Here is a 27,122-nt window from a genome sequence, read left to right on the forward strand (position 1 = left end):
GTAGTTCCTGAGATTAGCGCGTTCAAACAAACAAACTCTTCAGCTTTATAATATAGATGTTATTCGAAATCTCCTATTCCAATAGTGAACAGAAATCTGTTGTTTTTTAAAACAAAAGAAGATAATATTTCTTGTCAAAGTGCTTTAATTTTTGATGTTAACCAGTTATAGGTACAAAGAGAAGTTAAGAATTATCAACGATCTGTGAATAAACTGACCGGAATTACATTACTTCATTATGTTTGTAATGTGAATGATAAATAAAACATTCCAAACGATAAATTAATTTTATTTTTGTACGAAATAATATCATCTATAAACATTGGACATATTCTAGTAAACATTACATAAAATCTCTACATAAAAACCACAGACATAAACCTTTACTTATTTTTATAATGTGAACTTTCATTTTTAATTAAAGAACATCATAATAAATCAATCATTATACCATATAACCAGAACTTTTTACATTGATAGTAGTAAAGTTAAATGTATTATAAAATCAACTACATAATCAAAATAAATTTTCATAATAACATTAATAATTTATAACCGACTTGAAAAAAAATAAATATGAATACAATTTTAAAAATATAAAATCCAAAGTCGTTGCGGTACATATCTATGTTAAAATCTTATTAAAAATACATTTGTAATATCATCGATTTTAACATTGAAAAATATTTTATAGATTCAACATGACGTGATAATGTTATTAACAAGCGTAAGACATTCACTTCCTAGAGAGCGCTACTGCTATTCAAGCAACTAAGTACAATACATAGCTTATGAATTACACATTTTTTGCAATTTATATGTAAGTTAATTGTATGCATAAATATCAGACTAAAATAAAGCATAAAGGGCGAAAGCATTGATCTTAAAATTAAAAAAATAATCTTACGTACTAAAGCAGCCAGATGTTTTTTGTTTAGAAATTATTCGAAAGTCGAACACAACTTCAAAATTATTCTAAAATGGAACACAAATTGTGCTACTTTTAAGAATACATATTTTTATACTGATAGATGAAGGAAAGCGATGATATGCAGCCTAAAAGTTAGCCTTTAAAAAGTTAATAAGGCCGTTTGTAGACGCGTCATGGCTGGAAACTGGGTTATTGTCCTGTAATTCTGGTTCTATAGCTTTGGCCAGCTGTTTGCCGAGTTCCACGCCCCATTGGTCGAAGGAGTTGATGTCCCAGATCACGCCTTGGGTGAAGATCTTATGTTCGTACATTGCTGAAAATGTAATAATATAGTACTATAATAGCATTCGCAGATAACAGAGTGCCATATATAATTATTTGACAATTCCATTTAGTTTAAAAAAAAACGCCTATCTTCATTCAGAAGTTTTTCGTTGGCAATGCCTATCATTAAGAGATCTCTCCAGAAAGACCCATATAAATGACCAAATATTTCATTTGTTACTATGACCATATGGCCAGCTAAAAATTATAGTTTTATAACGCCATCTCATCATACATAATCATGTTCTCTAACAAACTTTGGTCTCGAAATATCGCCTTTTTCGCAACACCTAAATTGATACAATAGTTAATAAAAAAAAATTGTCACTACTTATCATAAAGCCCCTTTTTTTCGCTAATCTCGGAAAGTTATTGACGGATTTTGTTATTGTTTGAAATATTTCAAAAAGGATTTTCTGAGGAAGATTTATATGTATCTATAAATGCTACCTGACGAAATAGTTCCCGGCCGCAAGTATGCGATAAAAGGCAATTTCATTCATTCATTCATTCATCAGAACTAAAACTTACCAATGAGAGCCCCCAAGGTGAATGGCGTGACCTTCTTTACGACGATCGAATTGGTGGGGCGGTTTCCTTTGAAAACCTTGTGGGGGAGGATCTTGGCGACCGCCTCGGGGGCCATGCCTGACTTCTCTAGCTCGGCTTTAGCCTGAAAATCAATATGTCAGCATGTACTTGCTTATGACTAAAGCTGCTGACATCTTCTTCCTTCTGGCTATAGTCCCGGTTACCTCACCAATCTTAGGAGGAGTCCGGGAAAAGCTCTTGACCATGGATTTTGGATTGGGTGAGTCAAGTTTTAAGAAGAAGCTACTCCCATCTGACATCCGCAACCTTTGTAGGGGAACCTAATCTAACCAGTACTGGATCGATCATGGTTACACATCCAGTTGCCTTTAGTGCTGTAGTCTTTCTCTCAACGTAAGAGCATCGGTTAGTATTCAAACTAATGTACACAACTTCGATATTCGGTTGCCTAGAGATGTACGTGCGTGTGCTTGCTAATGACTTAAGTTATTTATTATACATATAATTACCGTGTTTATCCTTTACGGCATAGACAGTACTAACAGTTTTGACTAACTGTGAGGTCACGTTTAGCTGTACGCCGTAATGGTAGTTTATTACGACTATATTGTAAAAATTATGGGTTAGAAGTATCTTTCAACTTATAACCCACAATTTTTACAACAATTGCTGTTGGTTTCACCTTTTTACAGTCATTCTTCTCAGTATTCTACTCTGTCAGTCTCTTTTTATTTTGCTAACTAAAATTTTGACATTTCTGAAGTGTTGCCATGCTAAAATATCCAATGACAGATAAAACTGGGGATTTGCATACATCAAGAAATTAAAATAATGTAGCAATTTTAAGAGGAACCTACCCTACCTACCTGAACACTTTATCTTATGAGAATCAATTAATTTAACACTAAAATTTCTCCCTACCTCCTCACTAGTTTTCCCTTTCATTAACGCCTCAGTTTGCGCCAAAAAGTTAGCGAGCAGGATCTTGTGGTGGACGCCGTTCGAGATCGGGTTGTGGGTCTGCGCGGGCGCAATGAAATCGCACGGGATCAATCTGGAAAATTAAAAGTATTTGTAATAGTGCATTAGTGATAGGTACGAGTAACTGTAATTCGATAGAGAATTAATGGGCGTAACCCGTGTCATATCACGTGTCACCCATATAAATCTGAATATTATAGACATTTTTTTTTCTGCGCAACAGATCAGATTCAAACGACCTCAAAACACTGGCACGATAATTATCACGTTGAATCGATGACTATGCTTTACATCGGCTATACAATTCCTGGGTTCGGCCACACTGTAGTCCACTTTGGTACCAACATATCTTCAAAACTTAAAACACACAACCTCACCTCGTCCCTTGATGTATGAGTTGGTAGAAGGCGTGTTGCCCGTTCGTCCCGGGCTCGCCCCACACTATGGGCCCTGTAGTCCAACTGACATACATACATACATATAATCACGTCTATATCCCTTGCGGGGTAGACAGAGCCAACAGTCCTGAGCGGACTGATAGGCCACGTTAAGCTATTTGGCTTTAAGATAGAATCGAGATTCGAATAGCGACAAGTTGCTAGCCTATCCCTTAGTCGCCTTTTACGACATCCATGGGAAAGAGATGGAGTGGTCCTATTTTTTTTGTATTGGTGCCGGGAACCACACTTGTAGCAGTAGTAGTCCAACTTGGGTACCAAAATTTCTTCAAAACTTAAAACACACAACCTCACCTGGTCCCTTGATGTATGAGTTGGTAGAAGGCGTGTTGCCCGTTCGTCCCGGGCTCGCCCCACACTATGGGCCCTGTAGTACAACTTGGGTACAACGATTTCTTCAAAACTTAAAACACACAACCTCACCTCGTCCCTTGATGTATGAGTTGGTAGAAGGCGTGTTGCCCGTTCGTCCCGGGCTCGCCCCACACTATGGGCCCTGTAGTACAACTTGGGTACAACGATTTCTTCAAAACTTAAAGCACACAACCTCACCTAGTCCCTTGATGTATGAGTTGGTAGAAGGCGTGTTGCCCGTTCGTCCCGGGCTCGCCCCACACTATGGGCCCTGTAGTACAACTTGGGTACAACGATTTCTTCAAAACTGAAAACACACAACCTCACCTGGTCCCTTGATGTATGAGTTGGTAGAAGGCGTGTTGCCCGTTCGTCCCGGGCTCGCCCCACACTATGGGCCCTATAGTCCACATTAATACCAACATATCTTCAAAACTAAAACACATCACCTCACCTCGTCCCTTGATGTATGAGTTGGTAGAAGGCGTGTTGCCCGTTCGTCCCGGGCTCGCCCCACACTATGAGCCCTGTAGTCCAACTTACATACATACATACATATAATCACGTCTATATCCCTTGCGGGGTAGACAGAGCCAACAGTCCTGAGCGGACTGATAGGCCACGTTCAGCTATTTGGCTTTGTGATAGAATCGAGATTCGAATAGTGACAAGTTGCTAGCCTATCCCTTAGTCGCCTTTTACGACATCCGTGGGAAAGAGATGGAGTGGTCCTATTCTTTTTTGTATTGGTCCCGGGAACCACACTTGTAGCAGTAGTAGTCCAACTTGGGTACCAAAATATCTTCAAAACTTAAAACACACAACCTCACCTGGTCCCTTGATGTATGAGTTGGTAGAAGGCGTGTTGCCCGTTCGTCCCGGGCTCGCCCCACACTATGAGCCCTGTAGTCCAACTTACATACATATAATTCCTTGCCAAATACTGTAAGAGGTGTACTACTACCGTTGTATTTTTGGCGTAAATAAATAAATAAATAAATAAATAAATAAATAATCACGTCTATATCCCTTGCGGGGTAGACAGAGCCAACAGTCCTGAGCGGACTGATAGGCCACGTTCAGCTATTTGGCTTTAAGATAGAATCGAGATTCGAATAGTGACAAGTTGCTAGCCTATCCCTTAGTCGCCTTTTACGACATCCATGGGAAAGAGATGGAGTGGTCCTATTCTTTTTTGTATTGGTGCCGGGAACCACACTTGTAGCAGTAGTAGTCCAACTTGGGTACCAAAATATCTTCAAAACTTAAAACACACATCCTCACCTCGTCCCTTGATGTATGAGTTGGTAGAAGGCGTGTTGCCCGTTCGTCCCGGGCTCGCCCCACACTATGGGCCCGGTGCTGTAATCCACTTGCGCCCCGGAACGGGTCACATACTTTCCGTTGCTCTCCATGTCCCCTTGTTGGAAGTACGCGGCGAACCTGAATCAGATTAACATACATATAATCACGTCTATATCCCTTGCGGGGTAGACAGAGCCAACAGTCTTTTAAAGACTGATAGGCCACGTTCAGCTATTCGGCTTTAAGATAGAATTGAGATTCAAATAGTGACAGATTGCTAGCCCATCGCCTAAAAGAAGAATCCCAAGTTTATAAGCGTACCCCTTAGTCGCCTTTTGCGACATCCATGGGAGAGAGATGGAGTGGTCCTATTCTTTTTTCTATTGGTGCCAGGAACCACACGGCACCAAAAACGAGTTAATGACTATTATCTCTCGATTTAAGAGATCTATGTATATTTGTAAATTGACGTCCGGTGAAAACGCTGCAGTGTAGTTTGTTCCGCCGCTTCTTCTACACATGCGCTTCGGAAGCGGTAGTGGATACAGTGTAACTACAATAAATAAACGATATACATAAATCATAAATAGGTGCAGCGATTACCGAAATAAGTGAAAATGGTTATAGGTTTGTAGCGAAGTAAGTTTAAAAATAAATAAAATTGAAACGGTACCTATGTAAATACTGGTCATAAGGTAACAGCGCATGCGTCTCCGCCCCGTAGAAATTGGAGTACCACACACCAAGAAGCGCTAATAAGACGGGAGCCTGCCATGAAAAATTATTTTCATTAATAAATCGATTAAGCTGTGTACACATTTTACTTGTGAATTTTATACATACATTACATACATACGAGTATAATCCCGCCTAAACACAATAAATTCTATTTTTTTCTTTTTTTTTTGCTGTCCAATAATCCTTTTTATCACCGTTCAAAAACCTGTTGAAATTCTTAATGGCGCTAAAAGTTTATTAGAAAGTAAGACGCGTAGAACAAAGTTACTTACATTTTTTTCCAAAGGAGCGGTAGTGAAGTGCTGGTCCATGAAACTAGCTCCTTCTAGAAGTTTCTCGAAATTATCGTACCCTATGTACAGTGATATTGAGAGACCAATGGCCGACCATAGGGAGTACCTGTCGCAAATACATATTTATTATAACTAGAGAAAAAGCACAGCTTTATAAGGGCTCGGGAGATTTTGTAAGCTAATATATGTATATATTTGTGCCGTGTTGTTCCCAGCACCAATACAAAAAAGAATAGGACCACTGCATCTCTTACCCATGGATGTCGTAAAAGGCGACTAAGGGATAGGCTTACAAACTTGGGATTCTTTTTTAGGCGATGGGCTAGCAACCTGTCACTATTTAAATCTCAATTCTATCATCAAGCCAAATAGCTGAACGTGGCCCATCAGTCATTTGGACTGACTATTGGCTCTGTCTACCCCGCAAGGGATATAGACGTGACCATATGAATGTATGTGTATAAATATTTTTTCTAAATATTTTTTCTTATAATTTTAATTTACACAACAAATCACCAAGTTCGTTTTGTTTACCCTTATAGTTGCATATTTTAAATCATAGATGGCGTTAGTTGTACAATAGATATAATTTGTTTTATTATTGTCAATAATTATATTATAAATTTTATTTTAATATTAGAAAACACATCTAGACATCATAAATTAAATTTACTATGCTAAAACCCAATCCCAAAGATCTCATAGTTTTTCCGTAAAGCGTACCACAGAAATGTAGGTACCTACTGGCAGTGGAATTAAAGTCCATTATAGTACATATACATACATATGATCACGTCTTTATCCATTACTGGGTAGACAGAGCCAACAGTCTTGAAAAGACTGATAGGCCACGTTCAGCTATTTGGCTTAATGATAGAATTGAGATTCAAATAGTGACGGGTTGCTAGCCCATCGCCTAAAAGAAGAATCCAAAGTTTATAAGCCTATCCCTTAGTCGCCTTTTACGACATCCATGGGAACGAGATGGAGTGGTCCTATTCTTTTTTTTATTGGTGCCGGGAACCACACGTCCATTATAGTAGAGACAAAAAATTCACGCAACTGGATATGTAAACATGATCCAATACTGGACAAGGTTCCCCTGAAAAGGTTGCGGAGTTAAAAAGGGAGTCGCTTCGAGTAAAAACATGACTCACCCAATCCAGGGTCCATGGTCAAAGGCATACCCCGGGCTACTCACCAGAGTGGTGAGGATGCATCCGAGACTATAGATAGAGAAGCCAAAAACACAATTTTGACCCATTATTTAAGTTAAGTAATTTTGATTTTGAGTCATTTTCAATCACCAAGCCAAAAAGCTGAACGTGACCTATCAGTCTTTTTGGCTCCATCTACCCTGCAAGGGATATAGACATATCTTTATGTAAGTACTAGAGGCCGCCCGCGACTTCGTCCGCATGGAAACCCTATCAATCCCGCGGGAACTCTGGGATAAAAAGTAGCCTATGTGTTATTCTGGGTCTTCAGCTACCTACATACCAAATTTCATGGTAATCGGTTCAGTAGTTTTTGCGTGAAAGAGTAACAAACATCCATACAAACTTTCGCCTTTATAATAGTAGTAGGATGTAATTTTGAGACATCAGGATGTGCAGTGTGAAGCTATAAGAATGTCTATCAAAAAATTATGGTAATTAAACTTTAGTTAAAAATCATTTTTTTTAAATATCAAAATATAAATAATAAAAAAGATACGTACCTCCCCCCAACCCAGTCCCAGAAACCGAACATGTTCTTAGCGTCGATTCCAAAAGCGGTCACCTTCTCGGCGTTGGTTGACAGCGCTACGAAATGCTTGGCCACTGATGATGGCTGCAATCGTTATACATACATACATACATACATAAAATCACGCCTCTTTCCCGGAGGGGTAGGCAGAGACTACCTCTTACCACTTGCCACGATCTCTGCATACTTCCTTCGCTTCATCCACATTCATAACTCTCTTCATGCAATCGTTATATATATATATTTATTAATTTAAAACTTTATTGCATAAAACAAAAATGTACAAAAGGCGGACTTAATGCCGTTTGGCATTCTCAACCACACAACCAGCTGACCAAACAGAAAAAAAACTTTAAGTTGGTGGTGCGATAAAGTGCACATGCATACAGAAAAATACATACATAACGACAAAAAATGCATTAACCTTTTAAGCGCTTGGCTAAATATCAATTGTCGTGCCCCTAGCGCGCCGCTACAAATCGATAAAATAATACCTACAATAAATAAGGAGGAGTAATCGTTGTATCGATAAAAAAAGTCAAAAAGTTTTTTATGTTTTTATTTAAAATCAGCCTTCTTGTATCACAATCATTCATCTTTAAGGTGAAAGCTTATCTCTAAGTAAAAATTAGTAAAATTTCCGAAATCTAACTTATTTTGACTAATTCTTTGTGAGAGCGAATGGAGCGACCGTTTTAATAATTCTTATGTTTAAAGTTATACTTGTTATTGTCGCAAATCGTATTTTGATCAAGTTACAACTTGTCACTGATAAGTAAATTACAAAAAACACATAAAAATTTGAAATAGTAACACAAGACAATATGTTAAATTTAACTTTATTTCGTATGACACTGTTTATTTCATGCTGAATGACGCATTATACCTGATTATTTAACTGTTTGTTATTTTGTTTTTAAAATGCGCATTGCATTGTATCCCATCCCTATGGTCATATTTATGCGACACGCGCGATAGACACCGAAGAAAAGTCCGAGCTGCCAATTACTTATTTTTGTTTAAGTTTTTTCAATGCTTAGAGCTATGAAACATAATTTTAAGTAATTGTTGTAATAAATAGCTCTATTCAATAATAGTTTTAGTTATACCACGAAGTTAATAGGACGATAATAGAACGAAAAAATCATGGATATTCTCTGTCGCAGAAATACGACACGGGCGGTAGGGGCACGGCAATATTTGTCGCATATATGCGACTCGCGCGGTTAAAAGGTTAATATACTAGTATATCATTGAATCAATTACAGTATTTAATCAATACTTCTGATTTATTAGCGAGAATATTTTTTTTTTGAGAACGAATCTTACAAATTAAGTCCGCTATAAAATTAACTACTTTTTATGGGATACCTTATTCTTCCTCCTGTCTTTAGTCCCGGTTGCATCCTCACCCCTCTGGAGAGGAGCCCGGAGCATGCCTTTGACCATGGATCCTATATTGGATGAGTCAGGTTTTTACACGAAGCGACTCCCATCTTTTTTTTTTTTTTTGTTATCGAAAGGGTAATCCTTTTTACGGACAATCCCCCGGGTCTTCACCCGGGAGAGCGTGGGACTCCAGCCTACCCACTAAAACCCCTCCGTTCGCCCTTCTTGCAATTTTGAGGGCATCATGGGATCGCAGGCAGAGCGACTCCCATCTGACCTCCTCAATTTTTGCTGGAGACCCTGACCCATATTGGATCGATCATGGTTACACATCCAGTTGCCTGAATGTGCAGGTTTCCTCACGATGTTTTCCTTCACCGTAAGAGTATCGGTTATTATTCAAACTAATGCAACATTACTTTGAAAATAGTCATCGGTACATGGCCGAGTTGGGATTCGAACCTGTGCCTTTCTGCGCATCACACTTTTTAACCGATTTGACCACAGATGCTCACGCTTAAACTTTATTTTTCATTATGTAACTTTATACATATATAGGTACTTTGACATATTTTAAGGAAACATTGTTCATGCAAAGTAATGCGTTATCACGGTTTTAGTTCCTACCCTTGCAAATGTTTTTTTTTTATTATTTGCTTAAGCATTCTGTTGGCTATGTTTTTCAAGATTCGGTTTTTATGATTTATTGCAAACACAAGTCGCGCCGATAGGCACCTGCTATTTGATACAGGTACCTCCTTGCAAATGTTGCGGAGGTCAGGTGGGAGTCGCTTCGTCATTCAATCCTGGATCATGGTCAAAAAGGCGTACCCTGGGCTCCTCGCCAGAGGATTGAGGATGCAACCAGGACTAAAGCCAGGTGGAAGGATGATGAGAAACGTTGGGGCTTACTCTATTTCAACTTACATCTTTAGCGGCCTCCAGGAACCAGTTCTTGGCCGACGTGGCGTTGGTGATGGTCTCCTGAGTGGTGAAGGTTTTGGAGGCGATGATGAAGAGGGCAGTCTCTGGGTTCAGCCTCTTGAGGACCTCGGCCAGGTGAGTGCCATCGATGTTGGATACGAAGTGAACCTTGGGAGGAGATTGTAAACTGTATTGATCTTGAAATGGTACATACATACATACAGTCACGTCTATGTCACTCGCGGGGTAGACAGGGCCAACAACCTTGAGACTGATAGGCCACGTTCGGCTTAATAGAATTGAGATTCAAACAGTGACAGGTTGCTAGCCCATCGCCTAAAAGAAGAATCCAAAGTAACGTAATCTTGAAAAGATAATGTTTATTATCTCAATTCCATCATACAGCTGAACGTGGCATTTCGGTCTTTTTAAGACTTTTGGCTCTATCTACCTCTCAAAGGATATACACGTGACTATGTATGTTTTTTTTTTCAATGAACCAAGTATTTAAACCTAAGTGCTGTCGAGTGAAATGACTTTAAACGTTCACCTTTGCCCTTTTCAGTGTATCTAAGATAGATTATCTGTATATACCTTGAGATGGTTGGCGTATGGCTTGAGAGCCTCCGTGACCATTAGGGGCCCCAGGTCCGAGCCCCCGATGCCAATGTTAACGACGTCAGTGATCGGCTTGCCGGTGTAACTGAGGAAAGAATAAAAATTAATCAATCCATACATACATATGGTCACGTCTATATCCCTTGCGGGGTAGACAGAGCCAACAGCCCTGAAAAGACTGAATGGCCACGTTCAGCTATTTGGCTTAATGATATAATTGAGATTCAAATAGTGACAGGTTGCTAACCCATCGCCTAAAAAGAATCCCAAGTTTGTAAGCCTATCCCTTAGTCGCCTTTTACGACAGAGTGATCCTATTTTTTTTTTGTATTGGTGCCGGGAACCACACGGCACTCACTAATCAATCCATAGGTACATAAAATTATGGAAACAAAATATGTATATGTAAGTAAGTATGTGAATATTTCTGTTTGTTAATTTAACTAACTAAACTAGTCGTTCGCCGCGAACTTAGACAATTGTATATCTTAAAAACTTCTTACTAAACCGATTTTGTTGCCTTACGAACTTATTGAGAGATTATCCATACCTTTGAGGTTTTGTCAAAATTAGACGAATCTTACTTACATATACATATTTTGTTTCCATAATTTTATGTACCTATGGATTGATTAGTGAGTGCCGTGTGGTTCCCGGCACCAATACAAAAAAAAAATAGGATCACTCTGTCGTAAAAGGCGACTAAGGGATAGGCTTACAAACTTGGGATTCTTTTTAGGCGATGGGTTAGCAACCTGTCACTATTTGAATCTCAATTCTATCATTAAGCCAAATAGCTGAACGTGGCCCATCAGTCTTTTCAAGACTGTTGGCTCTGTCTACCCCACAAGGAATACAGACGTGACTATATGTATGTTAGGGAAATTTTGCCCGCGGCTCCAAACGCGTAAAACGTAAGAAATCCGTAACTTTCTTTTCCCGCGAGAAATCTTCCTTTACACTTCATGCCTAAGTTCGTGTAAAACGAAGCGACTTCCGTCTGACCCGCGCAACCTTTGCATAAAACTAACCATATTGGAATCATGGTTACACATCCAGTTGCCTGAATGTGCAGGTTTACTCACTATGTTTTTTTCATACCGTTAAATACGCAATCAGTTTAACTAACATATTTATCCGTCTTAAATTTTCTTAAACCAAGGACATTCAATGTCGTTTAGAGTTCAACTTATCTCCATTGTTTTAGGTTACGTCAATATTTTTTTATCAAATCACCTTATCCACACTAATAATCTCATAAACTACTGGACTGATTTTCACGAAATTTTGCACAGGTATAAAATAGATCGTCGGGAGTGATATAGGCTAATAACTTTTTTCTGGGGCTCTCTCCTCATTGTTGTGGTAATTTCTTTCTGACACCTTTAAGGGGGCTTAACTAATAAAATTATCCACGGGAGCGAAGCTCCGCGCAAAAGCCCGCGTAAGACGATAAGGCACGTTGTGTTAAATCCAGTAATGGCCTAGCTCAAAAAAAGTATTGCTGTTTCGCTTTTTATTATGCAGTGAAACGGGACAGCGACAGTTTTACGCGGGAAAAAACGGCGTCGCTTGTGCCGTACAACCGGGGCTGATCTATAAATTCAGTAACAACTTCTTTCAACAGACTTTAGACACAGAAAGTTAAAAATACAGAATAATACAATTAAAATATCAATCATTATCATTCTATCATAAAGCCAAGTAGCTGAACGTGGTCAATCAGTCTATATACATATATACAGTTATATTATCTCAATTCCATCATACATCTGAACGTAGCATTTCAGTCTTTTTAAGACTGTTGTCTCTGTCTGCCACACATGGGATATACACGCGACCATATGTATGTACTAGCTGTGCCCGCGACTTCGTACGCGTGGAATAGTTATTTTGGGCATCATTGAAGACCTCAAGGAGGAATAATTTTCCCCTTTTTTTTTCACATTTTCCATTATTTCTTCGGTCCTAATAGTTGTAGTGTAATGATAAATAGCCTAAAGCCTTCCTCGATAAATGGACTATTAAACACAAAAAGAATTTTTCAATTTGAACCAGTAGTTCCTGAGATTAGCGCGTTCAAACAAACAAACTCTTCAGCTTTATAATATTAGTATAGATGAATGTATTTATGTATACAATCAAAAACAAAAGCTCACCCCTTCCACTGGCCGCTGACGACCTGCCCAGAGAACTCCTTCATATGTTCCAGCACCGCATTGACCTCCGGAGTCACGTCCTTCCCGTTCACCAGAATGGGGCGGTTCTGACGATTGCGTAGAGCCACGTGGAGGACGGCACGGTCTTCCGTGAAGTTTATCTTCTCACCTAACAAGTGAACATATAATTATATTGTACTAGCGACCCGCCCCAGCTTCGCGCGAGTAGCATTTATACTCGTATATGTAAGCCTTCCTCTTCATTCTATTCTTTAAAAAAAACTGCATCAAAGTCCATCATAAACTTTTAAACATATAATTATACATATTTACAGATGCAGGGAGCGACTTACCTTTATACTATGTAGTGTTTTCTTTTTACTCTATTATGTTTTATTTTTGCCAAAATTTTTCATTATTAGTTTTACAAGCCAAACGTGTGCCACGTCATCCCCGGGGCTTTCGCACTTCCCCACCACAAGGTTTTAAAAGGTGGTGCAAGATCATTTTTAGTTGATTTTGCTATTGTCATTGAATCAATGCTGAATCTCTATCCAAATTAATTTTATGATAAAAGTGCCACTTCCTTCGTTTTAATTTCGTTATAAGTCACAGTCATAGGTAACAATTAAAAAATAGTTACAGGAACAGAAAAGGGTATGTTAAGATGGTTTGGTCATGTGGAGAGGATGAATGAAAGCAGGTTGACTAAGCAGATATATAAGGAAAGTGTGAAGGGAAAGGTTGGTGTGCGAAGGCCTAGACGAATGTATTAATCAAATTAAGGACGTCCTGGCAAAGGGTCAGGTCAAGAATACCCAAAACCACCGAGCTTGCATGAAGAGAGTTATGAATACCGAAACGAAGGAAGTACGCAGAGATCATGGCAAGTGGAAAGATGTAGTCTCTGCCTACAACTCCGGGAAAGAGGCGTGATTTTATGTATGTATGTAAAAAACTCTCATCTTGCTTCCACATACTGTACAAAACTTACCATTAAACATAGCATCTCTTGCTTGCTCCACATGTCGACTCTTGGCCAGGTCGAGGAGTAATGCAAGTGTTGCATCATCGACACGGTTCTTGGAGTAATCAAGAAGAATCTCTCCGTCATTTGGTGTGGGGATACGAAGGCTGTAAAAACAGTTATATATGTACATATAGTTTCTGCTTCTTTCCCATTGAATTCCTTAGAGAAAAGTAGCCCAAGCCTATGTTCTTAACCCTAAATCAGCTGAGATCATGGTTACACATCATCAAAAATATATACCTAACTAGAGGCTGCCTGCACTCCGTCCGCATGGAAACCTTATCAATCACGCAGGAACTCTGGGATAAAAAGTAGCCTATGTGTTATTTTGGGTCTTTAGCTACCACACACCAAAGAGTAACATACTTACATCCCGACATACTCACAAACTTTCACATTTATAATATTAGTAGGATTTAAAAATATCCAATTAGAACAACAGATTTTCGCATTTTCAATACTTATTAGAATCGACTAAAAGCTTCTATTCATACTCATAAAAAGAAAATAATTTTTTGGTTGTAACAAATTTAATCAAAAACTTCTGGATAGATTTCGATAAAATTTGGCACAAAAATAAACTAGACCTTCTGAAGTCACATGGGCTACTTTATTTTGATAATTTCCCACAAGAACGAAGCCCAGCGTCTAGTTTAATATATTTATTTCGCGCCGCGTAAACGACCTCTAAAAGGACTTTCAAATGTTCGAAACTATAACTTCTTACAATAATTGAAAAGTATTTTATTATTAAACTTTGAAATCCTTATCCTTATATTTGTTTGGCTATAAATATTAAATCTTTATTGTTTTAATCTATAATATAATAAATCAAAATAAAATAGCTACCTGAACTTATTGAAGCGATCCGAGTCCTGTTGGAATAACTGCTGGATATTTATTTTATCGGCGTTTGCATTATAATGTTGCTGAAGTTTTTGGAATGCTGGATCCTGTTTCAAATTTACTTTTGGCTCCATGGTTCTTGGAGAAAGTGCACAAGTCAGCAAAGTTAGCGGCCGGAATCTTAACAGCACGGCTGATAACAAATGTCTGTTTGACATTTCAATGACATCTGAAGGTTATTTGCTGCGTTTTGTTCTTAACTAAGGTCTTGTTCTGTAGCAAATTACATTACGGAGACAGAGTTTTCGCTTAATTGAAATTTGATGGTCTTGTAAATGCCAGAAAAGATGAAAAGAGAGTAAAATGCTATAACTCGATTTTTTACAAATAAAAATATACCAAATGGAGCAATATGTAGTGATGAGCTAATATTATTAAGAATTAAAAACCGGCAAAGTGCGAGTCGGACTCGTGCGATAAGGGTTAGATGCCATCACTGCGTTTGTGACTTTAGTATTCATTCTTTATGTAAATTGCCAAACAATTACATTTTTATGAGCCTCGTCCATACACACAGCGTAGGCTTAGTAAAAGGGTCCCGTTTTAACCTTAAGGTACGGAACCCTAAAAATTTATCAAAATCGTTCCATACTTCATTTCGTTCAATTTTAACAGCATAAATGTCAACAAACAGATGTCATCATTCGGTCAGTGGTTTTTTGTGTTTTGCAATTTATGCAGATATTCGCGTTGACGATATTTTATTACTAAAATTAATCTGAATATTTGTGATTGGATTATTACATAGCTCCATGTAGCATAGAAAATGTCACTACAAAACATTGGAGCTTTCATACGCAAATGCAATGGGACGACACTTCGTTACGACCAAGCGTGTTTGGAGCTGATCACCGATGAAAAAGTGAGATTTTACAGCCAGTATGACGAATGCGAAGGCTGTAAGTTGCTGGAGACGATCACACTACCTTCCACGGGAGCCGTGGTCCTCGGAACCACTAGTCCTCTCCACTACGCCATAAAAAATGACAACGGACAAATTTGTAATGGTTCGTACATACATTCTTTGTTTAAAATAACCTTGTTGTTTGTTTACTAATTATTTTTAGCTCTTCTCATTTTTTATTATCTGTAGAACAACATGTTCATTTAAAAAATATAATTTAAAAGTTCTTTTTTCAATATGCTTTGATTAAAATTTGGTCATGCAATAACTAGTGAAGCGGATGAGTCATTGAACTGGTTTCATTTTACATTTCAACAATTACCAAGTTACCTATTATTGAAATGTGGCAAGTTATGCTATGTCCGGTTTAAACACTGGAGTCGACTCTTGCATATGTCTACAATATAATAAAAAAGATGAATGTAGTTTATGGACTCCATGTCCCTTGGCCTTCAACCAGGGCTGTGACTAAATGCTTATTAAGTTTGAATGCACACTGGCATTCACAACTAACATTTATGTATATGTAGGTGCTTAAATACAAAGATCTATGACAAAGATCAAATTTTATGTAGTTACCCCCAAACAAACAATAAATTAAACCTTTTTCATCAATTTATTTGAGGTGTTTCTTGTTTGCGTCATAACATCAGAGACAATAACTATGACTAAGTCAACTAAGCTAAGCCAGTCGACTGTACAGACAGCAGCATATCTAGTTATTCTACATGTATGTACCTTTATGAGTTGTAATAGAAGTGAAATTGCAGAATCCTGATATGATGAACCTGGATAGGTTAATACAGCTGTTGGCTATTCATAAATAATACAGATATTAAATGCGCACCTAACTTACCTTTATTTTATCTTGGACATTTTGATTAATGTTACAATGATCTGTCACCAAGGAACCTTTTATTTATAAATACTTTAATGCAATGCAAATCAATTGGAATTCAAATCTGTATCTCCCTTTCCAAATACATATACCTTGGGGATTTTCAAAGCAAGAGTGAATAGGCATTACTTGAGCTCGTGGGACAATTGAGGTCAAAAGTACTAAATCATTTATAAAAAAAAATCAGTTATGCTGTTGACTGTACTGAAGTGGAAGACATATAAAGTATAAACACTATTCATTCAACTGTGTTTAATTCAATTTACTGGCTTACATTCTTTGTGTCATATTGTACACATTCAATGTTTCTGGGCTTCTATTACACAGACATACGTACATATACTAGTCGCAAATAAATATAATGTTTATCCCTTACTGGGTAGGCAGAGCCATCAGTCCTGAAAAGACTGAAAAGCCATGCTCAGCTGTTTGGCTTAATGATAGAATTATATACACATAGTTATATATAACTAATCACGTCTTTATTCCTTACTGGGTAGACAGAGCCACCAGTCCTGAAAACACTGAAAGGCCAGATTCAGCTGTATTGTTTTATGATGAAATGTATTAACGACATACAAGGGATATGGAGTGGTTCTATTCTAAAGTGCCCTAAAACATATGGCATGATATTATTATATTAAGATGTTTTTATTCCAAAATTCCTACAGGAGTGTAGCTTGGGGTGCTTCTAGTATAACATATACAGTCCTGATTACCCTGAATTTGGTACACAAATTGAAAATAATTATAAAGGTAGGATATAGAACAAGAACTGGTCACAAATAAAACAGCTCTTAATGTTTAAAAAAATGTATTAACCACTACACTATATTGTGTATTATCTGTTGTTATTATTATCTGTGATTAGTCCAAGAATTTATTATAAAAAGAAGCTTTATTAGTAAACAAATTGTAAACTGTATGTGTAGTATACATTAAAATCTAAGGCATTGATAACACACAATTTAACTTATGTTCTTAGGTTGGGAGATTAAATGTAATAAATTATAAAACATTAAATAAAGTATGTGTATTTGTCATCAGTTTGTTATTATATTTGCTAACTGTCAATCAATTAATTTTATCAGATAGATTTATGAGAGTTTTTATAATGCTAGGAACCTTAATTACCTTTTTGCAATATAACAGCCGTTTAGAACATGTTATTTGATTTACAATTCTCCAAGAATGCCTGTTTTTTTCTTTTTTTATTCTGCAGTCAAACTGCTTAAGAGGTTTTGCAAAATACTGTTATAAGAGAATATATGATTCTTGTGTTTTAAAAACAAATTAATAAATATGGATATAAAAATAGTGCCGTGTGGTTCCAGGCACTTTAGAATAAGACCACTCTTTCTCTCTTTCCCATGAATATCGTAAAAAGCGACTAAGGGATAGGCTAAATAAACTCAGGATTCTACTTTTGGTCGATAGTTAAACCCATCACATACAGCTGAACGTTGGTTGGCGGATCTAACCAAATTACTCGTATGTAAAGGTGTGCCCTTTCATCCCAGCACTGTCCGTTGAGAGGTTCCCTTCCATTCGGTTTTCGACCACGCCATCCAATCAGCCCCCATAATTTGGTTAAATTCGCCAGGTTTAATATTTATTTAATTATTGTGATTAGCTGAACATGGCCTTTCAATCTTTCCAAAGCCGTCGGCTATGTCTACTCCGTAAGAGATATAGATGTGATAAATACATGTATCCGCCAACCTCAACTATACATATATATATTCTTGTCTAAAAAAAATATTAATCTTTTTCAGGGACATACCTCTTCGAAGAGTATGGCCAATACAGCATCAACATATCCGAGGTGACCAAGGACCTATGCCTACCCCGAATGACGGCGGAGCCCGATGCGGCTCTCCTGCCTATATTGAACGCGGTGGTCACACTGTTGTCTATGGCCACTCTATGGTATATTGTGAAGGGTATCGGAAAGAGAATAATAGCTGGACGGTTGTATGCAAGATATTTCGCTAGGTGAGTTTTATTGTTGATTTTAAAAAAATTACAGTGGCTTGTGGTTCCCGGCACCGATATAAAAAAAAGAATAGGACCACTCTCTATCTCTTTCCCACGAATGTCGTAAAAAGCGACTAAAGGATATGCTAAATAATTTCAGGATTCTACTTTTGGTCGATAGCTCAATCCATCACATACAGCTGAACGTTGGTTGGCGGATCTAACCAATTTAGGATGTCGTAAAAGGCAACTAAGGGATAGTGTGGTGGTGGATGGTGTGATTACATCATTAAGTGCCGGTAACCACACAACACTTCTCTGTGGCGACCTCACTAATATCACTCGCCATTTGTCAAACATAATGAAGGAATTGTCGCGCTCAGCCAATAGCAGCGAAGAGTCTATTTGAGGATTTGAATCTGATTGGAGCATAAATACAACCCGCGACTCAACATCGTCTCACGCGCAGTTCCCCAGGCATCACACCTAGCGTGAACTGGCCGAGGGTCTGTTAGGTCGTGTCTGAATAAAACTGAATTTTGGCTTGGTTCAAGGCGTCGTTTTATTGTCGTCTTGTCTTAGTTTTGATTGTCTTTTTTTTATTAGTCTGTCAGTCAGTTTTGGTCATCTAAAATGTCAAGTCAAAGAGTCTTTGTCCATGGAGGCTGAACGGCCGCTACATAGCCTGACATATTCTATTCTATTCTTTTCTAGAAGATGTTCCCTTTGGTGGCGGACGAGCCAAATCATCGCTCCCGCTGCATCTCTGTTTGCAGTTTCCAATTAATAAATATGGTCACGTCTATAACCCTTGCGGGGTAGACAGAGCCAACAGTCTTGAAGAAACTGAATGGCCACGTCCAGGCTATTTGGCTTAATGATAGAATTGAGTTTCAAATAGTGACAGGTTGCTAGCCCATCGCCCAAAAAAGAATCCCAAGTTTGTAAGCCCATCCTTTAGTCGCCTTTTACGACGAAAGAGATGGAGTGGTCCTATTTTTTTTTTACGGCACTTAATCCAAGTCCAATTAATGTATAAATTTGTTTGTTGTAACACAGGGAAGACAATGAATTGGGCTCGGAGACGAGGGTGTTGACAGCCGAAGCCAGCATCCCCCGGTCGCCGACCCGCTCCCGGCTGCGGTCTCTGGACATCTTCCGGGGTATCGCCATTGCTCTCATGGTAAGCAACATATGTACCTAGTACGTCAATTAAAACTGTTGTGTATTTCAAACTCAGCACGGCAGAACTTTCTTATATTTTTGCGCACAAATGTATTAATTAACCACCATCACCATAATGTTTCTGTTGTCGCTTTTTCCATACTGCCCTGGTATAACTAAAATGCCGTTATCTGCCAAATCCTTGTTTTAAGTAAAACGTCAAAAATGCGGTAAAATTTTAAATCGATGCCATTCATCAATGAGAACACATATTTACGATTTGAAGGTACCAAAAAGTCGTATATACGAAATAAATTTTTTTCTTATTCTACTGGTAAAAAGTAGAAAATCGCCCTGATGTCAGATAACGGCATTTTAGTTATACCACGGCAGCATATAGGTAGGTACAAAGCGATTTTGGGTTTTGGTACAATTCAAATTCTCTATTGCATTCCAATTCATATATCAGTAGAAATATCAATTAACAACACGTGACGTCAGTCTTATCACGCGAAAAACTATCGCTGTTTCGCTTTTTATTATGACGTGAAACGGGACAGCGATAGTTCTCGCGCGATAGAAACGGCATCGCGCGTGTTATGCTTCGGTATCGCGTCACCACCTTTCTGGAGAAGAGCTCAAGGTGCGGTTCAAGGACAAAACATAAATTGCATACATATATACATACATATGGTCACGTCTATCTCCCTTGCGGGGTAGACAGAGCCAACAGTCTTGAAAAGGCTGAATGGCCACGTTTAGCTATTTGGCTTAATGATAGAATTGAGATTCAAATAGATATATAGATTTGGTGACAGGTTGCTTGCCCATCGCCTAAAAAAAGAATCCCAAGTTTGTAAGCGTATCCCTTAGTCGCCTTTTACGACATCCATGGGAAAGAGATGGAGTGGACCTATTCTTTCATTAATTGCATATGCTTTATTTATATGGCTATTGTTACTCTTAAAAAAATTGACGGCACTGCTAGCATCAAACTACCTAGTAAAGAATAAGACATTAAGGTCAAATGTTTCTCTTCAGATTTTCGTCAACGCGGGAGGCGGTGGCTACGCGATCTTCTCTCACGCTGTATGGAACGGACTGACCGTGGCCGACGTGGTATTCCCATGGTTCGCCTTTGCCATGGGACAAGCCTTGGTGCTCTCACTCCACGCGAGACTTAGGACATCTATGCCGCGGACTACGGCTTTCTATCTGGTAAATGAGTTTGTTGTTATACAGGGTGTATGGTGAATCGCGTTGCATATTGAAATGGCGGACTCAGTATGTGGTTCTACACACACACACATACACATAATCACGTCTATATCCCTTGTGGGTTAGACAGAGCCAACAGTCTTGAAAAGACTGATAGGCCACGCTCACGCTATTTGGTTTAATGATAGAATTGAGATGCAAATAGTGACAGGTTGCTATAAACCTCGCCTAAAAAAAGAATCCCAAGTTTGTAAGCCTATCCCTTAGTCGCCTTTTACAATATCCATAGGAAAGAGATGGAGTGGTCCTATTCTTTTTTGTACTGGTGCCGGGAAACCCACACGGCACGATTACGGAGTAGAAGTGTTATACAGGGTGTATGGTAAATGGCGTTGCATATTGAAAGGGCGAACTCAGTATGTGTGAGCATTAGTTAATTCTAGTTTTAACAAAGGCATTTAGTAAAAACTAGTTCTAACTAGGGAAAACGCGTTCTAACTAAAAACTAGTTTTAACTGTTACATATATAGGTATATCCTTTGTTTTATTTTCTCGACCTCCGAGTCGGTTTCTTGTCGAATTCCCGTCCTGAAGCCTTCAGGAAGAAGGAGAGTCATATATATATATATAGTATAATATATATATAGTATATTATATAGTATAATACAAATTGATATGTCCAGATCGCCCGCCGCTCCCTGCTCCTGGCCATCCTGGGCGTAATCCTGGGCTCGGTCAACGTGTCCTGGAGCAACGTACGTCTCCCTGGAGTTCTCCAGCGGCTCGCTGCCATGTACCTGATCGTGGGCAGCGCGGAGTGTGCCTTTATGAGGACCAGCCAGAATATTACACCGGGTAAGTAGGTACCTGTCACCTGGCGCTCGTGCCGTGTGGTTCTAGGCACCTATACAAAGAAAGAATAGGACCACTCCATCTCTTTCCCATGGATGTCGTAAAAGGCGACTAAGGGATAGGCTTATAAACTTGGTATTACACCAGGTAAGTACCTGTCACGTGGCGCTCGTGCCGTGTGGTTCTAGCCACCTATACAAAAAAATAATAGGACCACTCCATCTCTTTCCCATGGATGTCGTAAAAGGCGACTAAGGGATAGGCTTATAAACTTGGTATTACACCAGGTAAGTACCTGTCACGTGGCGCTCGTGCCGTGTGGGTCTAGGCACCTATACAAAGAAAGAATAGGACCACTCCATCTCTTTCCCATGGATGTCGTAAAAGGCGACTAAGGGATGGGCTTATAAATTTGGGATCAATTCCATCATCAAGCCATACAGCCCAAAGTGGCCTTACAGTCTTCGCGAGATTGTTGGCTCTATCTACCATGTAAGGGATAAAGACGTGATTATATGTATGTATGTATCCATCCATGCTGCTGATCTCTGGACTTAGTCAACGTGTCCAGGAGTGCTTCAGCGTTTCTCTGCCGTGCACCTGATTCGAGACTGTTGGCTCTGTCTACCCCGTTAGGGATATAGACGTGTTTCTATATATATTTATTTGTTTTGCCTGCAGGTCGGTCGCTGTTTCGCGACATCGCCGCTGGGTGGCAGCAGTGGCTCATAACTATTATTCTCGTCACTATTCAGGTAAATATTCACATTGTCTTTAATACTAGCTTTTGTTCGCGACTTCGCTTCATACTCCATACTTTATTTTGATGATATATATATCATTATGTGGTCAACACTCCAACTAAGTAAATTTTGTTGACGGGTTTTATATATTTCAATTTAAAGTTTATTTATAGGTATTTCATTTGCAATAGACACAAAATAAACGATGAACAGTCAAAGACAGAGAAAAGGGCTTTGGTGGTCGAATTTTGGTACGAATCCCACTTCGACCATATGCATATGACTATTTTCGAAGTAATGTACATTAGTTTGAATACTAACCAATGTTCCTACCTCCTCCTGAAGGTTTTGTCTCTCTCTCTCTCTCCTAAATGTTATCAAAATCGTTAAAAAATTCTCTAACTAATATAAGTATGGATTACGATAATATCATAAAACTATAATTATTTTTTTATGCAGGTGTGCGTGACACTACTAGTGGCCGCCCCTGGCTGTCCCCGAGGCTACATGGGTCCCGGGGGGCTGCACATGTCCATCACTGGGAACATGTCTTTGCACAACTGCACCGGAGGCATAGCCAGCTACATTGACAGGTGAGTGGTTCTTTTTTTCTTTCTTTCTTTTCTATATTATGGCTTCCACCGGACTTTCGGTGATTCTGCCAATGTCATGGTTTGAAGGGACACGAAGTTACGAAATTGGACGGTATACACTTTGACGGTACGGCCTTTGCCAGTGCCTATATTAATCAAGTATTTTTTTAATACTGCATTCCGATATTGTCTGCGTTCATATATTCAACTGTTTTTTTTTAATACTGCATTCCGATATTGTCTGCGTTCATATATTCAACTGTTTTTTTTTAATACTGCATTCCGATATTGTCTGCGTTCATATATTCAACTGTTTTTTTTTAATACTGCATTCCGATATTGTCTGCGTTCATATATTCAACTGTTTTTTTTTATACTGCATTCCGATATTGTCTGCGTTCATATATTCAACTGTTTTTTTTTATACTGCATTCCGATATTGTCTGCGTTCATATATTCAACTGTTTTTTTTAATACTGCATTCCGATATTGTCTGCGTTCATATATTCAACTGTTTTTTTTTAATACTGCGTTCCGATATTGTCTGCGTTCATATATTCCACTGTTTTTTTTTTAATGTTGCATTCCGATATTGTCTGCGTTCATACATTCAACTGTATGTTTTTTTTAATACTGCATTCCGATATTGTCTGCGTTGATATATTCAACTGTTTTTTTTTTTAATAGGTACTGCGTTCCGATATTGTCTGCGTTCATATATTCTACTGTTTTTTTTTAATGTTGCATTCCGATATTGTCTGCGTTCGTACATTCAACAGTATGTTTTTTTTTTTTTTTTTTTAATAAACGCTATTCACTTCCCGATTCCCAGGCTGGTCCTCGGCGAGAGCCATCTGTACCAGCGCGGCACATTCCACAAGTTGTACCGCAGCAGCGTGCCCCACGACCCGGAGGGGCTGCTGGGGGTGCTGTCCGGGGTGCTGGTGCTGCAGGCCGGCGCGCACGCCACCAGGATCATGCTGGCCTACAACCACGCCAGGTCAGCGAGATTTTATAACCTTTTTTATATATATTTTATAACCTTTTTTATATATTTTATAACCTTTTTATATATATTTTATAACCTTTTTATATATTTTTTATAACCTTTTTTATATATTTTATAACCTTTTTTATATATTTTATAACATTTTTATATATATATATTTTATAACCTTTTATATATACAACTAGCGACCCGCCCCGGCTTCGCACGGGTGCAAAATTCGGAAAAAATTATACATAAAAACCTTCCTCTTGAATCACTCTACCTGTTACAAAAAACCGCATCAAAATCCGTCGCGTAATTTTAAAGATTTAAGCATACAGACAAACAGACTAAAATAGCGACTTTGTTTTATACTATGTAATGATAACCTTTTTATATCTATACTAATATTATAAAGCTGAAAAGTTTGTTTGTTTGTTTGTTGGAACGCGCTAATCTCAGGAACTATTGGTTCGAATTGAAAAATTCTTTTTGTGTTGAATAGAACATTTATCGAGGAAGGCTTAAGGCTATATTACATTACGCTGCAACTATTTAGAGCGAAGAAAAAATGGAAAATGTGAAATAAACGGGGATAATTATTCACAATTGAGGGCTTCAATGATGCCCAATATAACTATTCCACGCGGACGGAGTCGCGGGCACAGCTAGTATTTTATAACCTTTTTATTATTTACCTTTTTATTTATAAAATACTAGCAACCTTTTTATATGAGAAGGTTATAAAATACTAGCTGTGCCCGCGACTTTACAAATTGTATATATGTATATACAATTTGTAAAGTACAATAGGCGGACTTAGGGCGAAGTTTTTAGAAATTTAACCTACTTCCAAAAAGGAGGATATCGATTAGGCGCGGTTCTCTTTTCACAAAAGTTATTCACCAATCAAATGATTGCTTTTTGTCTATTCACAGAGCAAGAATAATGCGCTGGGTCTTCTGGTCTATTATATTCGGCGTCTCGGGCGGCGCTTTATGTCTGTTCACGAAGAACGGCGGTCCTATACCCATAAACAAGAATCTATGGTCGCTGTCTTACTGCCTGGTGACGGCCGGTATGGCGTTCTTCATACAGGCGGTGTTGTACTTCGTGGTAGACCTGAAGAACAGGTGGGGTGGACGGCCGCTGTATTACGCTGGTGAGTTACTTTGTTTGTTTGTTTGTTAATACTTTAGTGTGCATATCAAATTTAGTGAAAGAAGTATAGCAAATAGAAAGATGTGTTCTCTGCCTACCATTCCGGGAAAGAGACGTGATTTATGTATGCATGTTGATTTAGTCTCGAAGTTATTTAGAGAAGATATTAACTCTACGATACACACATATAGTCACGTCTGTATCCCTTGCGGGTTACACAGAGCCAACAGTCTCGAAAAGACCTCAGCTTCACGTTCAACGATACTATTACAACGATTTGTTAATAAATACGTTCACATTTATAATTGTTTGTTTTTTTTTCTTAACTTACTTTCTTTCGCATATTCAATTTTCGCTCAGAGAATCAGTATTGCCATTCTGGGACTGTACAATTTGTAAATATAATTTTAGATTGTTTTTATATCTAATAATTAGTTCTTCATAATTATAATTATATTATAATATTGATAAACATCCAAGACCCAGGCCAATCAGAGAAATTTTATCTTTCATCATGCCCTGGCCAGGATTTGAACCCTAATATAATAAATAATAAAATTATTATTCTTTCTCTTTCCAGGTCAAAACGCCCTATTCCTCTACGTGGGCAGTGAGCTCCTCAAACACCACTTCCCACTGATGTGGCACATCTCCGCGCCGACTCACGCGCAGCTGCTGGCGACGCACGCCGCCGCCATGCTGATATGGCTGGCGGTCGGCATCGCCTTGCACAGGAAGAGGATCTTTATCACTTTGTAATTGGAATGGAATATCAAATATGGAATGTTTTGATGGGTATGTTTTGGTTGGAATTTATAGGCGGTGAGTTTCAAGTTTAAAATGATAACTGTCACTTTGTAATTGATATGGAGTTTTAAATTTGGAATGTATTATTTTGATTGGAATAGATTGACGCGGATTTGCAAATTTAAAATGGAAGAGTTGGATTCTGAAACTGAAATACTTGAATGACAGATGGCTTGTGAATTAAGGTCATTCAGCCATATCTATTGCGACATAAATAACCATTTGTTTAATTGATTTTTCCAAATTATAGCCATATAACGTAAAACCGTATAATATTAAGAATTTCATGAGATCTTATAAATTTTAATAGCGAAGGAAATGAAATACACTTTATGGACACTATGAAATTGGCTATTAGGAGTAGAACGCATATTATCTATATTTTCTGGATTTTGGTCATAACCGGGACAAATATGCAACTTATGTATATAACTTTATTGTTAACAAGAAAAAAGAACTAACATATTAATATTTTGGAAATGATGATCAAAATTTGACTCTCCTACATTAACTTTGACACGTAAGACGTGATTTCTCTAACTGATTTAATGCAAATTAAATATTAGATTTACCAAAAATGTAATTAAATGGACTTATTTAAAAATTCTTTTTTTCAATATGCATGCTCTGTGCGAATTCTTTGCTTAAAAATAGCGCATTGATTTCGTTCTAAACGGAAATGATATGGTAAAAATAAATTAAAAGAAGGTTCTTCATTAATTCTATTTAACTTTGATTATACAAGCTTTAAGTTTTGTCATTGGTCATAAAAAAAATAAGGGACACGGGACCCGTTCGGGTTATTCACGAACGTTGTTAAAGCATGTCTCCTCTGTCTTTGTAAAGGGGTTAATGAAAGTCATAGAAATAGAGAGAAGATGTTGCTCTTCGACGTTACGGATGATCTGCGCTGTACTAACATAAGGCTGGTATTACACTAAAACTTTCCATAATGCATTGATCTATAGTTTTGTTAGTGTATTTGCGGCCTTTAGATTTTTGTGTTATTAATTTAGGATAAGATAAAAAAAGTTATGTTTCAAAAAGAAACCGTATAAGTTAAAAGCTTAAAAAAATTACACTTGACTAAATGTATGTGTTACCAA

At 38.0% G+C, this 27,122-nt stretch overlaps 2 protein-coding genes across 2 annotated transcripts; one reads left to right on the plus strand and one right to left on the minus strand.

Annotated features, from left to right (window-relative positions):
- Positions 1 to 273: 273 nt before the first annotated feature.
- On the minus strand, positions 274 to 14,866 carry LOC106135836 (glucose-6-phosphate isomerase). The gene is made up of 12 exons (XM_013336222.2): positions 14,655 to 14,866; positions 13,770 to 13,909; positions 12,776 to 12,944; positions 10,593 to 10,701; positions 10,002 to 10,166; positions 7,657 to 7,769; positions 5,916 to 6,042; positions 5,579 to 5,673; positions 4,885 to 5,043; positions 2,729 to 2,861; positions 1,787 to 1,928; positions 274 to 1,244 (listed from the first exon to the last, which is right to left on the minus strand). Exons 1-12 carry the CDS (start codon positions 14,783 to 14,785, stop codon positions 1,057 to 1,059), a joined length of 1,671 nt encoding a protein of 556 aa, XP_013191676.2. The 5' UTR covers positions 14,786 to 14,866; the 3' UTR covers positions 274 to 1,056.
- A 462-nt stretch (positions 14,867 to 15,328) lies between these two features.
- LOC106135848 (heparan-alpha-glucosaminide N-acetyltransferase) lies at positions 15,329 to 26,238 on the plus strand. Its single transcript, XM_060951220.1, has 10 exons — positions 15,329 to 15,718; positions 18,289 to 18,508; positions 19,550 to 19,673; positions 20,696 to 20,872; positions 21,556 to 21,727; positions 22,406 to 22,479; positions 22,927 to 23,060; positions 23,893 to 24,060; positions 24,987 to 25,210; positions 25,790 to 26,238. Exons 1-10 carry the CDS (start codon positions 15,478 to 15,480, stop codon positions 25,966 to 25,968), a joined length of 1,713 nt encoding a protein of 570 aa, XP_060807203.1. The 5' UTR covers positions 15,329 to 15,477; the 3' UTR covers positions 25,969 to 26,238.
- The last annotated feature ends 884 nt before the right edge of the window (positions 26,239 to 27,122 follow it).

This window comes from Amyelois transitella, chromosome 24 (genome assembly GCF_032362555.1).
Source record: "Amyelois transitella isolate CPQ chromosome 24, ilAmyTran1.1, whole genome shotgun sequence".
Taxonomy (NCBI): domain Eukaryota; kingdom Metazoa; phylum Arthropoda; class Insecta; order Lepidoptera; family Pyralidae; genus Amyelois; species Amyelois transitella.